General features: G+C 45.7%; 1 protein-coding gene across 4 annotated transcripts in view; it reads left to right on the plus strand.

Annotated features, from left to right (window-relative positions):
- The window catches only part of GRIA1 (glutamate ionotropic receptor AMPA type subunit 1), a 132,628-nt gene that overhangs the window by 65,538 nt on the left and 50,209 nt on the right, over positions 1-16,881 (plus strand). For 3 of the 4 annotated variants that reach the window (XM_075715445.1, XM_075715446.1, XM_075715447.1), the window contains exons 3-5: positions 850-1,089; positions 2,523-2,707; positions 8,138-8,191. In XM_075715445.1, the coding sequence (XP_075571560.1) occupies positions 850-1,089; positions 2,523-2,707; positions 8,138-8,191 (479 nt within the window). The remainder of the gene's footprint in view (positions 1-849; positions 1,090-2,522; positions 2,708-8,137; positions 8,192-16,881) is intronic. The other variant, XM_075715448.1, reaches the window with a different exon arrangement.

The raw sequence follows: 16,881 nt of genomic DNA on the forward strand, positions 1-16,881 counted from the left end.
CAGCACAGTGCCAGCTTCTGGGATCAGACACAAATATCTGCCAGAGAACTCAGCGTGCACCCTCAGAGCTTAGTCATGAAGACCTCCCAGGCCACCACCACTACCTCACTGCGCCCACAGCCTTCCCCACCATAGCTTTGTGAGGAAACTAGAAATTGCCACGCACATGTCCCCAAGTACGAACGTACCCCTGGTGTGAGAGGCTCTGACCCCAGTGCCGGCAACTCATGCCCAGAGACAAACCACCCTGTAGCTGTGCTGTGAGTGTATTGAACCTAGGTGAAGCTTTTCTGGGATTCCCTCTCAGCGTGATCTCAGCTTCTGAGGTCAAACCCATGGTTTCCTCCTGGAGTTGTTGGCTGCAAAGGGCTGTGCTGTCATGCAAATGCCTTCCTTCTGCTCCTTGAATGCATCTGGGGCTGCAATAGCAAACTCTAGATGCAGCCTTTCTCCCCCATAGTAAAACAGCTCCAGGGGCCAGACAGCTGCCATCCCAAGGAGGCAGGGCTTGGTGAGCCACTGTGCTTTTCTGCTGAGGGGTTCCCTTGTTCAGATAACATGTTTTATCCCAGAAGCAGCAAAATCTTCAGCAGAACCCTGAGGATACTGAATACACTCTCCTGTGTCCCTTCTGCCTATCAAAGGTAAAGCAGGTCTGTGGAGATCAAAGGCAGAGCACCCCACGGCCACAAGCCCTGTTCTTCACAGGTTTCGTTCACCAACCCACAGGCCTTGAGGAAAGTGATCTAGTCCAGAGAGCTTGTCTCAGGGAAAAGGTTTATTTTGGTGACTTCCCTGAGAAACCTCCTCGTCCTTCTGCCCTCACGATCTTTCTCTCTACTCCTCCAGTCTGCTCGCAGTTCTCCAAGGGCGTCTACGCCATCTTTGGATTTTACGAGAGGAGGACCGTTAACATGCTCACGTCTTTCTGTGGGGCTCTCCATGTCTGCTTCATAACGCCAAGCTTCCCCGTTGAAACATCCAACCAGTTTGTTCTCCAGCTTCGCCCAGAGCTCCAGGATGCCCTCATCAGTGTCATCGAGCACTACAACTGGCAGAAGTTTGTATATATTTATGATGCTGACCGGGGTAAGTCACAAGTACATGGGAAGGGTTACCAGGCAATTGAACACAGTGGTCTAGGTGGAGTCTATGCCTCAAGAAATCCTCTTACTGTGCGTCACTGGAGGCTGAGAGGGTGGCTAAAGTAAGGGCCACCCTATGCCTTCCCTGTTCTCTATTCCTTTTCTACATATTCATTACTGCTGAAGGTGGGCATTGATCTAGATGAAGCATTAGCCTGACCCAGTATGTCTGTATTCATAGGGTCAGGTCTGAACCCCATCAACACAAGGGAAATATTTAATGTGTAAGCGGTTTGAGTTTCAAATGGGAAAATTGTTTATATTGAATAGGTCCCATACTGAATAGGTCTGTCAAAATCAAGACCACTGAGTCCCACATTTATAAATGTGAACCAACAGCTGCTCAGGTCTCACCTGAGCCCACATCCAGTTGTGACACCTGTGTGCATTTCTGGCAGGTAGCTTGGAAAGCTCTAAGTTTCCTGTGTTAGTGAGTGTTAGTTGTCTACGTAAAATAACAAAAGCCTTTGTTGGGTTCTTGGAAGATATTATCTAATTTTCTAAACCATGAACAGGGCTAGTGAGTTCATTGCTCTGTGATTCAGTTTCCCCAGCTCTCAGACACCTTTAAAGCTCCAGGATTGGAGGCTGAGAGCAAAATGGACTTGTGGAGGACAGTGCAGATGTAAGGGTGATTCACAGCTCTGTCCTGGAAGATATCATTAGCTTTCAGGGACAGGATGACCTTAGGAGACAAGGAGAAGGTATAAAAGCATCCCACCCTGCTTTCTGTTGTCACGAGGCATGGGCATGCTGAATATCCCAAAAGGACTGCAGTAAGCAAGTTCTCTAGCAAGACTCTGGAGTGGTGCTGACCACATGTATCTCCTCTGGAAGGCTGTGCATGTAATTTAGGCAAGATCCTTTTAAAAATAATGAAGCTTTCTGATGAGATGCTGCCAAGAGAGACAGGAATGCTGAATATGTTTGTGTATTGTGATTGCTGAGGGTGTCCCTAACCCTAGGAGTGTAGAGCCTAAACAGATCAAAGATGAGAAGGGAACTATGGCCCAAAGAAATCAAGTGATTTGGGTAGTGACATACAAGAAGACAGGGATTAGAGCTCTTATCTGAATCCCACAGCAGGGCCTGATCAACAAGACTGATCTGCCAATTACAAAGGAAAACTAGGCCTGGAATCATCCTATTTTCTTGTGCTAGGACAGAAAAAGCAGGAGTCATTAATTCTAGCCCAGCTGTGTTTGGATAAGGCGCTAGACTGTTAGCTGCTCTCTGTAGTTCTGCTGTGCTCTTGCAATGCTGTATCCAGCCCAGCTTGCATAGAGGCAGCTACACAGGCTGTCAGAATGATGGAAAGTTGCCATTGCACAACTAAAACCTGGTTCTCCCCCTACTGTCCTCTTCCCCCTCTCACAGGGTTATCAGTCCTACAGAAAGTGCTGGACACCGCAGCCGAGAAGAACTGGCAGGTGACAGCTGTCAACATCCTGACGACAACAGAAGAGGGCTACCGCATGCTCTTCCAGGAGCTGGAGAAGAAGAAGGAAAGGCTGGTGGTTGTGGACTGTGAATCTGAGCGGCTGAACATCATCCTTAGCAAGGTTGTGTTGGTGCAGATCTTCTGGGAAGGGTGTTGCATGCAGGATGAGAAGGGTTGTTTCTCCTGGAGAAGTCCTCCTCCCCATTCTTGTCTGATCCATGTCTCATTGCAGCTCTCATTGGATGTGGTGTGTGTGTATTGCAGCAGGCTGCTCGTATTTCTCCATTGTGTTATTGTGGAAACTGTGAAGCCGTATAAATACTAGGAGCTCCCATGTATTCATGCTGAGTGAGCTCTACTATCCATGTTCCCTACTTGTATGACTCCTCTGCTGAGCCTTTTACAGCCCCATACTCCCCAACTAGTTTGCTTTGTGCTAATTCTTCCAAGCAGCATGCACAAGACATGGCACTTCCTCATTCTGCTGAGTTTTTCTACGGTTTTCCCACCTCCTGTGAGCTAGGGTGGAGGTGTGAATAGGCACTGCCAGACTCTTGGTCCTCCAGCCTCCACGTGCTGCACCAAATTCTCATAACCACTGCCAGCAGGACAGAGATGGAGAAGCTTTACGGTACATCTGTAGTGTCCTCAGAAGCAAATGCCTCCAGATCAGGCTGGAGCTCAGCATCCTCCCAGGGCATCCAGGCTGTAGCAGGATTGGATGTTTTCAGCTTCTCTTGTGCCTTGCAGCAAGAGAGACCGGTTCATTCCCAGCCATCTCCTGGCTGTTTTGTCAGCTTATGGCCGCAAGACAGGTGGGATATGCAACAGAGGACTCAGCAGCTACATTGTGTGCCCTGCCTTACTCATCCTCAGTCTAGATAGGTTGCCCAGTAGTGTGGACCCAAATTTTCCCCATCCTCTTTCCTCCATGTCTCCCTTAAAGCTTGCCCTAAGTCCCTAAGTCCCTAAGCCTATGGACTTCTGTGGACAGGAGACCAATGCAAGCCCATGGACAGGTCTCAGTCCACACTTGTGTCCCCATTTCAACTCCAGCCTTAATCTCTTTCCCCCTTATACCTAAAGCCAAGGTTTTCTCCACAGCTGGGACTTCTGTCCCACGTGGCTTAGAAAGGGCCCTGCAGTGCCACACAGCTGGTATACCATAACTGCCTCTATTGTACTTCACATAACCAGCTCACTCTTACCTCATGTTTCACACGTTGCTTTGTCTAAGCTACCTGTCATCTCCTGTCTCACTCTTCAGCTGCTCACTGTCTGGGGCAAGGACTGCCAGTTCACCAGCTGCACAGCTCAGCGATGAGCACAATCCATCCTTGTTGGGTGTCTCTGGGTACTACTCCATTATACATAATAAAGAAGCAGGTAGCAGGTTTTAACCTTGTCGTGGTTTAGCCCCAGCCAGCCACTAAGCACCATGCAGCCGCTCGCTCACTCCCCCTACCCTGATGGGATGAGGGAGAGAATCGGAGGAGTAAGAGTGAGAAACGCTCCTGAGTTGAGATAAGAACAGTTTAATCATTGAAATAAAATAAAGTAAAATAATAATAATAACAACAATATAATAATAATAGTAATAATTATATACAAAGCAAGTGATGCACAATGCAATTGCTCACCACCCGCCGACCGATACCCAGACAGTTCCCAGCCAACCCCCCCCAGTTTCTATACTGAGCATGATGTCATATGGTATGGAATAGCCCTTTGGTCAGTTTGGATCAACTATTCTGGCTGTGCCCCCTCCCAGTTTCTTGTGCACCTGGCAGAGCATGGGAAGCTGAAAAGTCCTTGACTAGCATAAGCAGTACTCAGCAACAACTAAAAACATCAGCATGTTATCAACATTCTTCTCCTACTAAATCCAAAACACTATGCATGCTACTAGGAAGAAAATTAACTCTATCCCAGCTGAAACAAGGACAAACCTCAAAGTAAAGAACATACTCATGAAGGAGAGACCGCAGTGTTCTGGAGGGTAAAGTCTTCTCTCTGACCACAGAGTAGGTGCAGTTGAACAAAATTTTTGCAGGACCTAGGCAGTGAATTTGCCTTTTCTGCAAGCTTTCCTATAGGGTATATCAGATTTCTAGGGTTAATGATGTTGGGTTTGTCTAACAGAAAGCTAAGTTCTGTAGTCAAGTATTACCTAGTTTTTCTAATATGAACAGAAAAATAAGTCTTTCAGACTTCATTACAAAACTGGAGCAAGAGTTAAACTTAGATGTAAGTAAAGCTATTTGCAAGAACACTAAAAAAACCCAGATCTTGTGATTATATTTGTTTTGCAATGCTGTAAAAAAAATCCATCAGACAGCGCAATTCCAACAGACATCTGTGCCTAGGAGGTAACACTCCTGTTAGGGATAGGGCTGTAGATAACTTTTTTCAGACCTGTGTAGTCCATTTTTATCCTCATTTGACTCCTTGTTCTGAGTGTACAGGGATTTCTGAGAGCAGAGGTAGTTATCCCAGCATAAGCAGGGGATGCCGGATCTTTCACAACATGCAGATGACCAGAGGGGGTCAAAGACAGTGTTCGGCTCATTATCATGTGAAATTCAGCTGGGACTGAAACTCAGGCTGGCAGCCAGTCTCTCAGCTCACTGCACCAGCAACCTCTGCGTGGATGTCACCGCTCTGTTTGCCCTGTCTCTTTGAGTGTCTGAGGTGTTCAAAGAGCTGTCTCAGCCTCTCAGGGACATTTCAATGCATTTATCGTCTTCCTTGACAAGCCTGTCTGTCTTTCCGTGGCTGTGGATTTGCATGCCCTGGTGAACAGAAGAGCTGGGGATGGCTGTTTAGTATCAGTCCCTCACACGTACATACTGGTGCTTGCACGCACTTTCAATGTCTTCTTCCCACCCCATACACATAACACAAATAACCACCCCTGACTCCAGCAGGCCAGTCCGCACGTTCTGGAGACTGCAGCTGTAGAGGAGCCAATGCTCAATGTTTTAATGATACGTGGGAAAATGACCTGATTTCTTTCTCGGAGATGTCTCTGTGTCATGTCTCAAGGGCATGATTTATCTTTGCCGAGGTAACTGTCGTTTATGAGCCAGGCCTTGGTTCAGGGCAGGATATCAGCAAGGCCATGCTGTGTAGCCTTAATGGGATAAGTAAGCAGTGGGTTGTATTCCATCAAAGCCCTGTATTGTTTCTTCCTTGTCTCTCATTAAAATGAATAACTGGAATTTCTCCTTTGCCACTGTTTCACTCTGAGAGGATTTCTCTCTAATAGATGTCAAACTGGCCCATTAAGAAGTGGGTAATGAAACCTAGGTGGCCCAAGTGAGCTATCAGCATGCAGCCCAGCACAGCCTCTCACCACGTTCAGGCTAAGTGATAAATGCTATTATAACCTCAGCTTGCTACCGCCGTCCGGACACATTAGGAATGAGCAAGCATTCTAAAATAAATTAAGATCACAAATAACTGTGTAAAACACAGGAAGCAAGTCTCATAATTCAGGTGGATGGGCTGCAAGATTAACAGCTCTGGGAAAGCTGGATTGCAGCTCTCTCCAGTTCATCGACTGTGACACCTAATAAAATAACAAAGGAAGAGTTTGGGCAGAAGGAGCAAATGCTAGCTATTGTTGACAATGGAGAAATGGGGAATTGGCTCGTAATTCTTAGACATCCCAGTGCCCCGGAGATGGTCCTTCCTCCCACAAGGTCTGGAACTTATTGCAAAGGTCAGTCTCAGTTGATGAATGGAAGGGGACAAGATGGGTCTGGTTTTGCTTCTCAGATCTGGCTATGGAAGATACTCAGAAAACTACCCATAATAAGAGTATATCGCTTTGTAGCCTTAGGTTTACAGAGTTTTTTTCTGAGGGTTCCAGATGGTTCAGCAGAAGCCATGCTGGGGGATCCTGTGGGGAGAACCACAGGGCAGTGAAGCTGGTGGAGCTGACATTAGTTGTGTAAGAACCTGCTACTAAATGAAGCCTTCATTAGAGTTAATTGCCGCCCCCACGTTAATGCTGGGAACCAGATGAGTTTTAACATGCATACAAGAGCACTTCATCAGAGAAAGGCTAAGACAGATGAACTAGTTGCACAGAGCAAGTGTCAGCTCATTTATAATCCATTTGGAAATCCCTAAATGGCTGCTCATGATAATCTGGGAGTGCTGTCCCATGGGGAGGATCAGTCTGTGAGTGCCCTTGTCTGATGCTTCTCAAACGTCCGCTACCAGCCTGGTATCAGAGAGAAGTCGTGGGTAGACCAATCTCTGGTTGAATCCAACACAACAGTCATTTTATTATCATTCTGGCTGTGAGGATGTTTCTGGCCTTGCTACCATTCATACAGATTTTGCCTGAGCGTTGGCAATGCAGGCAGTAATTCAGAATCAATTTGTACGACAACAGAAATAAGAGGTAGTGTTGCCAGCAAAGAAACCTTATGGAAACAGCACAATTCTCTCAGAAACTGGCAATTCTTGTGTTTTTACAGGTTCTGAGGGCATGCTGGTTTGGGCCTTTTTTTCACTGTCTTCTTTCTCTGTGTGGATTGGCCCAAATGCAGATGGTATCTGGCTCTAGTCACCTGGTAAGAATTTAACAGTGCTGCTGGAAATCAGTGGAGAGGAATTTTGGTGGAAATCCAGAGTCAGCAAGAATAATGTGATTTTTAGCTCTATTCTTTCTGTATTTTTTTAAATCAAGGGGGGGAAAGACAGCTAGGGACCATCTGATCAATGACCCTGTCCCCCATAATCACAGACAACACTGCAACAGATGGTGCCTTTCTACATAGACAAGGGAGACTTTTCAGCTAACATAGAAACTTTCAAACATTACAGATCTGTAAGCAACTGTGCTGATAAAAGAGAATAAAAACCTAACTCCTCGGGCATCAAGGAGAAAGGAGTAAGTGGCAAAGAACATATATTGGGACACCATGAGTATAAAGATATAAATAATTTCAATGAACATGCAAGAGGAATCTTCTATTGAGTGACTTGCCCAGGCAGCTTTGTTCTGGAGATGTGGTTTGAAGCTACCCCAATGCACTAAAACTGCCCTATAGTCTAAACCTCCTGACATCTTGCCCAGGTAGGTGTCTGCAGCAGGGACTTTAGATGGGAGGATGCGCAGAGTAGCTCTCTAGTCTTGCTCAGTGTTTCAGCTTCATTCACAGGACAAATGGACCCCAGCTCCCTGCTTTGTTCCTCTAATGTCTGAAATATAAATCTTGTTTAACCTTTTTTTTGGGAAAAGCACTGTATTTTCATCCCTGACCCCGTAGTAAACAGGTTGGTTCAGGTAGTTTATTCTCCCTGCCTGTGGAATCTGCTTGGGGATCTCACCTGTCTAATTTCAGACTTGCTGTTCAAATATCATGTGTGAAAGCTCTGTCCTTCCTCTAACAAGATTATGAAGTTTTCTTTTGCTGTGTCTTCCTGTCTTCAACTGAACAGTCTCATGGGGAAAATATGGGGAGGAAGGGTAGATAAATGAAGCTCTACTTCCTTAGTTGGTCTCTGCTAAATATCCTTGGTTTTCATCTTGCAGATCATCAAGCTTGAAAAAAATGGGAACGGGTACCACTACATTCTGGCAAATTTGGTGAGTTGCCCTCCTTGGCATATTTTTTTAGTATCTTGTATTTTGTAAAGCGCTCTACTTACAGCTACTGAGCTGGAAGACTTTTTTCTAATCCACCTTTTGGGTATAAAAAACACCAAAGTCATTTACGGTGTTCTCCTTGTGGGGTTTTCTGTCTTGAGCTAGCAAGATTATCTTCAGGGTATCTCCAAGGTTGCTAGAGGTTTTTCGTCTTTTTTTTTTTCCTCCAGATTCAATCTGCATCTTTTCAAAGCCAGTTAAGCAAACTGTCAAGTAATGCTTGTTGCGACGATTTTTTTTTTGCATGTCATGGGCACCTAGGGTCCTGGTATTGCCCTCTCAGCTTGTTTCGGTCAGGCCACCATGAAGTTTTTAACTATTGGTAACAACTTGCATTTTCTAACTAGCTTTAACTCCACTTCACTGTGTGTCCCCCAGGTGAAGTGTTTCACAGCCATCCTGAGAGCCCCACCTAGGGCAGACTTGTTAATGACGATGCACTAAGATCCTTCTGACTTTCCAGTAAAGTAAAATATGTACCTATTCTGCAGTTTGGTGCTAAATCAAATATTACTGTCATGGCTTTAAGGAATGAACTGGATTTAAAGATTTCTCTAAGGAAAGGATTCTCCCTTTAATGCGGGGAGGTGCTGCCTGAGAACAGACCTGTGCTGGGCAGCAGCAGCAGGACCATCTTTTTTGAGCAATATGCTGTCCTCCTCTAGGAGGGTGGAGAATTTCTCCACCTAAGGAGGTTTGGGAAGAGGTAAAAGAGAGAAATAGCCTAAATCCATAGGGCAGCTGGAGCTTTTCCATGGCAGAGCTCCTACCTTCTCCTCCCCAGACGTGTCCATCCACCCGGGGCGATGCACAGCAGAGGACGGGCTGGTGTCGGCAGCCTGGGCTGAGGCTGCTCTCCCCAGGACCTGCTGTGTCCATGCGGGGTCTGGAGCCTTTCTTCCCTCCTGCAGCTGCATCTGTGAGGCAGCACGTCAAGCCCGGGGTAATTAAACTTTAAACTACCAATTAGTCAAGCAGTTGCTGCTGTTCTCCTTCTCTCAGTCCCAAGATAACTCTGTAATTTACAAGACAAAAATGGCCACATAATTACCCCATGATGCCCTGATACTGACCCTGGACTTCTGCGCTGGGTGCCTACCATGTAATTACAAAGTTAAAAATGTTACGTTGTGCAGGGGGAGACATGCAAACTGTAGAGCAGCCAATAACTTCAGTTGCTAATTTTTAAAAAAATATTATTTTCTGTAACCCGGGTCCCGGTCCTCAGATGTTTATGAAAGTCCCTTCATTAAAGTTAAGCAGGGAAGCTATCTGGAGTAGCTGGAGTGTGTGTGTCTGTGTGCTTTTCCGTATACCCATGTGGAAGGCTAAATAAGAATGCTATCACTTCTTCTCCCTGCACTGTTTCATAAGGATAAATACGTTACAGGCATGAGGTGGTCTAATACTCGGGTGTTGGAGTTATGAAGGGCATTTCCCTCTGTCTTATGATACCACCCACTCCCATCTTCAGCCTGAGAAAGCACACTTTTCCCATCTTTAATTTGTTTTCTTAGCCTTTGCACAAATGCTGAAAGGACAGAGCTGGCTGGAAGAGGCTGCATACTCAGCCAAGAGGGATTATAAATAATTAACTCAGAGCAAAAGGCTTTTCATTTCCCCAGCGCCTCTGCAGGGAGATTCTGCCTCCCAGGTGTGGCTCAGAGGGGACTGCTTTGGGTCCCCAAGACCCACAGGGCCTGATGGGACCACCAGAAACTACTGTTACTAGCTGTGCTTTTCAAGAAGCTTTGATTTGGGAGGAGAAGAAGAGTGAAAGGAGTTCAAGCTCTTTCCTTTGGTCTTTCCTGCTCCTTAAAACCCAGCATTGCAAAAGAGTGAAATTCCAAAGACAAGAAAAAAAAGAGGAGGGGATAATCAGAAAATGTGGGAAAACTACTTTAAAAAAAAGGACTAACGCTCCTGAAGGTTAAGGAGGCCATTTCCAGGGCAGAACAAGTTTTGTGGTTCTGCCATGCACATGGGCAGGTTCAGGCACCAGAAGCCGAATCAGTTTCTGTGATGTGCTGCACTCACAAGACCTACTCGCTGATCAGTTCTACAAGGAGAATGGCAAAAAGGCCGTGAAGATCCCAAGTTCCTGAGACCATTATTACAATGAGGAAGGACAGCAAGCCTCCCTCTGCGGGGATGACCAGGGATGTTATAAGGGATTGGCAGAATGTGGGAAGTTGGTGTCTGCTAGGGTTAAACCATAGTGTGGCTGCTCTGATCCAAGAGATCACAGTAGGTTTTACCCTCTTTTAAGGACATCTCATTGCTGGATTAGAGCCTTCAGAGGGTGTAACGTGATAATTTATTCCCCCTGACTCATGCATATAGTGAATAGACATGAAACACCCCACATTCTCCCCTGTAGACAAGTCCTAAGGCGACAGGGTGTGCATTGCCTACACACACGCACATACCCTCATGTGCACACCCGCATGCCTAGAAAACAGTCTGATTTTGTGGAAGTGGCCTATTCTGGAGTACTCGGTCATAAGAAAATACATTAAGAACTAAAAACTGCAAGTGCCTGACCATTTCCAGATGAGTTATTTTTTTTCCCCTGTGCTGGACTGATGACTCTCTTCCTATATGAAGATAAGGCTCCCAGCCCTGGCTGGTTCATAGCCACCAAGTTACCTGCACTAGCTGGAGCAAGGGGATGAATTTTCAATAGCTGCATTTTGCAGCATTGCCTAACCTTCTTGGGCCCTTTCCCAAGGGGAAACAATTGTGGAAATGACACATTGGAAGCAAATGTTGGGAAATATTTATGGATAACCCCACTGGAATTCTTATTTTTGGCTATATGCTCGTTCAGAGCTATACTCAGCCAAAAAAACAAGCAGCAGCACACTACTGCCCAGTTACAGCAGCTCCAAAATGCGGTTACATCAGGAACGCAAAGCAAGTGAGTTTGCAAGGCAATGCAAAGGCTGAATAAGGCCTGCAAAAAGAATCCATTTTGGACATGGAGGAATTCTCTATCTGGTCACCGTCAATTCCTGAACAAAGAGGAACTGGCTTGCATTAATCACCACTTGTTTGCCCAGCGGTTGCTGTCAGGTGAGCTGTACTAAAGCACCAAGCAGAATTTGACAAGTAGCAGCAAATGAAAGCTAGTATTTCTGAGCATGAACAGCTTTCTTTTTCAGTGAGATTGCTGTTGCCAAGGTGAGACAATAATATTTCTGTGTTCACAAACAAAATGAAACCGTTCTGCCCCTTAGGCCATGGGCAAACATTCTTCTCCGAGTCTGCTATACCTGTTAAAGACACAACCCGTCTTGTCTGCTCAGCCCTGCCCACCCCATGAAGGTCTGTCTCCAATGTCACTGCCAGGGGAAGGGTTCTTTTGAGCATCCCTGCCTCTCCTTGATATGAATTTGGCACTGTCTATGGCTTTTGCAAACTCACGAAAACCTGATTCTTGACCAGTACCCATTAGAGTTACCCCAATTAGCTTTTACCAGCTGCCAGCCTGGATATTTATCAGGTATACCAGCACTGGGGGGTTGCAATCATCTCTCTCTCTCTGTATCTCTGTATCTCTGTATCTCTATTTTTGTTTTTGGAACTCAGGGAGGTTTGGCAACTTTAAGAAGTGTTTGGTTTTGTGAGTCTTATTTTTCTAAGCTTTGTTCTCAGCCTTTGAGAGCATCAGTCTAGCAACCACAAAGAAAAAAAAATACAGTCAATACTATCAGAGCAGCAAGCTTAGAAACTTCTGGGATTCCTTTCTTTTGATGTTACAGACTTTTTCCCCATAACCTTGGCTTTGTGTATCTGTTCGTCCTACGCCAGGGATGTAGGCTGACTACTGTCAGTAGCGGGAGAACATCAGCTCTCTTGGGCAGAGGAAAATCTTTGTCTTAAAATAAGTGACATTCGTGTGACCTGTCTTTAAAAGAAAAGTATGAAGGACAGCTGCCACATACAGCGTTTTAGCCTTTTTTTCTTTTCTGGCACATTAGTCCAGGTTGTTCTTTTAGCAAATGCTCTCGTTTGAAGTTGAATAGATAAGTGTATGAGATTGCTGATGCTAGGGGTAGCAGGGAAGAGTAAAGATAAAAACAGAGTTGATTAGCAGAGGTAAGCATTTCTTCCTGTGCCATTTTATATCAGCATGTGTCAGTGCTGAGTTAGACCATGGACAGAGTTTCACTTTGCAAGCAGTCTTGGTGGCTTTGGAGGTTACCAGCACAGCAGCTTTGTCAGCAGAGTGGCTTGTGCAGGAGTCAGGCAAGATCTACTGGTTTGATTCAGTTCACCTGTGGTTTAAATGGGCCTCTCTGATTTTTTTGCCTGCAAAAATGGAAATGAAAACTTCTGCACCACCAGGGCTTAGACACAGTGACCTGAGACCAACCAGTTGGATCAGACAGCAAAGAAGGGATACCCTCCCAAATTGGCTGTCAAAAAGGATGTCCACATCCCTGGGGAGCAAAGCTCTCCCATCACAGGCAGAGATCAGCTCCCCGTTAGCAATGCAGCACACATACATCCTGCAGCATGTGCTGTGGCCCCATGGGGAGAGTCTGCTGTGCCCTTGCTGGGTATGATCCTAGTGCAAGAAGCTGTACCTGCCACAGCACAAGTGTGATGTGTGGCACTGGCCATGCATCGATGGCTCCACTGACTGCACCCAGCCCCTGATTCAGCTTGCCTGGGTGGGAGCGTTGATCTGCTCGAGGGTAGGAAGGCCCTGAAGAGGGACCTGGACAGGATGGACCAATGGGCTGAGGCCAACTGTATGAGGTTTAACAAGGCCAAGTGCCGGGTCCTGCACTTCGATCACAACAACCCCATGCAACACTACAGGCTTGGGGAAGAGTGGCTGGAAAGCTGCCTGGCCAAAAAGGACCTGGGGGTGCTGGTTGACAGCCAGCTGAACATGAGCCAGCAGTGTGCCCAGGTGGCCAAGAAGGCCAACAGCATCCTGGCTTGTATCAGGAATAGTGTGGCCAGCAGGAGCAGCGAAATGATTGTCCCCCTGTACTCAGCACTGGTGAGGCCGCACCTGGAATACTGTGTTCAGTTTTGGGCCCCTCAATACAAGAAAGACATTGAGGTGCTGGAGTGTGTCCAGAGAAGGGCAACAAGGCTGGTGAAGGGTCTGGAGCACAGGTCTTATGAGGAGCGGCTGAGGGAACTGGGGTTGTTTAGTCTGGAGAAGAGGAGGCTGAGGGGAGACCTTATCGCTCCCTACAACTATCTGAAAGGAGGGTGTAGTGAGGTGGGCGTTGGGCTCTTCTCCCAAGTAGCTAGCGATAGGACAAGAGGAAATGGGCTTAAGCTGTGCCAGGGGAGGCTTAGATTGGATATTAGGAGAAATTTCTTCACGGAAAGGGTAGTCAGCATTAGAACAGGCTGCCCAGAGAAGTGGTGGGTCACCATCCCTGGAGGTGTTCAGAAAATGGGTAGACATGGCACTTTGGGACATGGTTTAGTGGGCATGGTGGTGTTGGGTTGATGGTTGGACTGATGATCTTAGAGGTCCTTTCCAATCTTAATGGTTCCTAGTTTTACTTTCATTAAAAACTAATCCAGCCACCAAGCCAAGAAACATGAAATTTCTACTATACCCTTAATTGGTTTAGTGGTGGATTTGGTACTGTTAGGTTAATGGTTGGACTGGATGATCTTAAGGATCTTTTCCAACCTAAACGATTCTATGATTCTATAAAATGTTGCAGTTCTCAGTCTCCCATCAGCTTGAAAGCTGCCATGTTTATTTTAATCACCCTCAGTTCTTAACACTGTCTCTTGCCCCCTGAAGTATTGCTGACTGGAGGTACAAACAAGGTCAGCAATACTCAGGTTTGCATCACTAGCTGATTGGAACCTCTGTTTTGTGGGAGTTTCCAAAAGGATGTATATAGCATTGGCTTCTTGTCCTGGTAAGATCTCAAGATGCCTAGTCTTGCAAAAATGATATTCTTATGTTGGAAAGACATGTCCTAAGTTATATTTAGGCTTCTAAAATTATGCCAGTTAGACCTTTCCTCTTTCTGAGAGTTTGGTGCAGGTAGACTCATGAGAAAACTTGGTTTTCCACGCAGAGGAAGACAAGTAATATATAAGTTAAATTTCTGAGGTCTGCATTTCACTTCCAAACAGCTTTTCTGTCTTGATTCAAAGATTATCAAGCAGAAGAAACCCTTATAACATTATCTCATCTGAATTACTGATACTAAAAGACACAGCAGTGCCCTAAATTAATTTTTGCTTGTATTAGAGTGTCTCATGTAAAAGAAAATAATCTGGTTTTGATACAAAAATTGCCCACTCGGGAGAATATGAACTGCAACCTTGGCAGGATTTTTGCAGTAGCTAATGAGGGCTCAAAAGCATGAGTGACTTACTGTGGCTTAAAAAAAATCACTGAGCATCAGGTGAGTAACTGACAGATTATTTTACAGCCGTTGGAAGGAAAAATGTGTTTGCTTAAATCTCAGCAAAAGGGTGTTAAACTAACAGGTTTCCTCAGCCATTTGCAGTCTCCTAATCCATTACCCCTGCTCAACTAGCAAGGGGTGACGTGTAAATCTATGGTTATCTTCCTCATGGTGACTTCCTAAGTGCTTTTTTCTAGTCAAAACTTGCCTAGTTTCAGCTTCATCCATTAGAGTTATGCTTCTGTTTACTAGACCAAATATTCCATTACTGATGTTTTGGTCCTTGTAAACTGTGGTCAGGTCATCCCTTAATCATATCTTTGATTGAAGTCCTGGCATCTGTCACTACACAGCACATTTCCCAAACCTTTAAATCAGTTTCTCCTCTGAAGGCTCTCTAAAGCACAAACATCCACCTAGAGCATCTGTCCCTCTGCCCGGACTGAGCTTTCTAACAAGATGTGTATGATCATTTATATCCAGAATGTGCTGCAGCAGTAGGATAGCATTGATGCAAATAATATTCACAAAGAAAATCTTATGCCTGTAGAGCTGTACCAAAAAAAAGTTACTGGTCATCTCCAGCCTGATGTCCGTGAAGTCTGGATCCTCACCTGACTTGGTTTGCTTTGCATCAATAGACCAGGACAAAACAGACTCATCAAACTGCAGGACTGGGACCCTGTCTGAAAGTGCCCCCTCTTCCCATCTTTCTTTTCCCTTTCTTCTTCACTTACTTCTATGTTACAGTGAGGACTCACGTGTTCTGCCATAATTACTTTTGACATATTAATAACTCTGCAGAAGAGAAGAAGGCCTCTCCTGTTGGAAGGCATGCTGGAATGAAACTTGAGCATATGGGCTCTTTTTTGATGTACCCTCCTTATTAATACAGAATGATGGGAGTGAGGAATGATGCTTCACTGGAGAAGTCAAGCTTGAAGATAATTTGGTATATTAGGGATGCTCCATCTGGAAACACTCGACTTCTTGCTCCCTGCAGAAAGACACTGGTGTACCTTGGAATAACAAGAGCCACTTTGCATTCACTCAGCTGATCTACAGCCATTCAGAAGCAATTGTTTTGCTTTGCAAAGTTTCTTATAATTATAAAATCTGCTAGCAGGAAGCAGTCTGGCATTGCAAGCCATACATGGATAGCATCTAAAGAGAGCTGGGCCAGTTTCCCAATGGTGCCACAGGTTTTTGTGGCACCCACCCAAGTTCAGGGTGAATTGTTTGAATGTTTTTTGCTTAAAAAAGAATATTTCTGTGTGCAACTCATTAAAAAAAGAAAAAAAAATAGGCTCCAGTCTCTTCATCTCAGGCAGAAAGGGACTAAAAAACCTAACATTCTTGGGGTGAGGGAACTGAGTTAGGTTTGGCCAACAAGCCTTCTCCAGGCAATTCAAGAGAAAGGGGCATTTTCTGTCCCCTCATCCAGAGATGAGCTTTGCCAGTCTCAGGGGGAGATCTGGAGGCCTCAGAAGATGCAGAGGGAGGAGAGAAAACAGCAGTGTTTCTCAGAAATGTGGCAGTCGTCAGGAGACTCTCTAATGTCCTTTCTTGCAGGAAAAACCAAGACAGAGCAAAGGCACGGAGATTTTAAGCTGTGCTGTGGCTGGGCTGTGAGGAGGTTTATGAGACGATCAGCTGCAGCCTGCCCAGACCTCAGCCCCTGCGGCCTGTTACAGCAGCTTCAAAGGCACGATTATACTGCAGGAGGCACCCTGCAGGGAAAGAGCCGGCAATTAATACCAATTTAGTGAAATACAGAGAGAATTTGAAGGTGTAGGGCAGTGGCTCGCTGCCTGTTGATGTCTGGTTATGGAGGGGATGCTGCTGCTGTCTGCGGCATTCCCACAGGCTGGGATGATGTCCCAGAAGGAGCAATGCCACCCGGTGTCATCACTGTGGGGAGAGGAGGCAGAGGTTTAGGATGGTGAGGCAGTGAAATGTGAGGGTGAAAGGAGACATGCAGAGAACTAAGTGGTGCTAGCAGATTTGAGGAGGGTCATGCACAAAGGAATGAGGCTTTCCCTGTGCCGTCCGACAGCCATCTGCACTGCCCACTCAATGCCTTGGTTCCTCATGGTATTCAGGGTATAAATAAGGAGCTGGCTTATTTCTGGGGACTTTCTTTTCAAGACAGATCCTTCGTGGACCAGTTAATCAAGATGGATTCATGAGGCCCATTTCAAGTCATCAGTCTTCCTGCATTAT

The sequence above is a fragment of the Pelecanus crispus genome, chromosome 8 (genome assembly GCF_030463565.1).
Source record: "Pelecanus crispus isolate bPelCri1 chromosome 8, bPelCri1.pri, whole genome shotgun sequence".
In the NCBI taxonomy this organism is placed as follows: domain Eukaryota; kingdom Metazoa; phylum Chordata; class Aves; order Pelecaniformes; family Pelecanidae; genus Pelecanus; species Pelecanus crispus.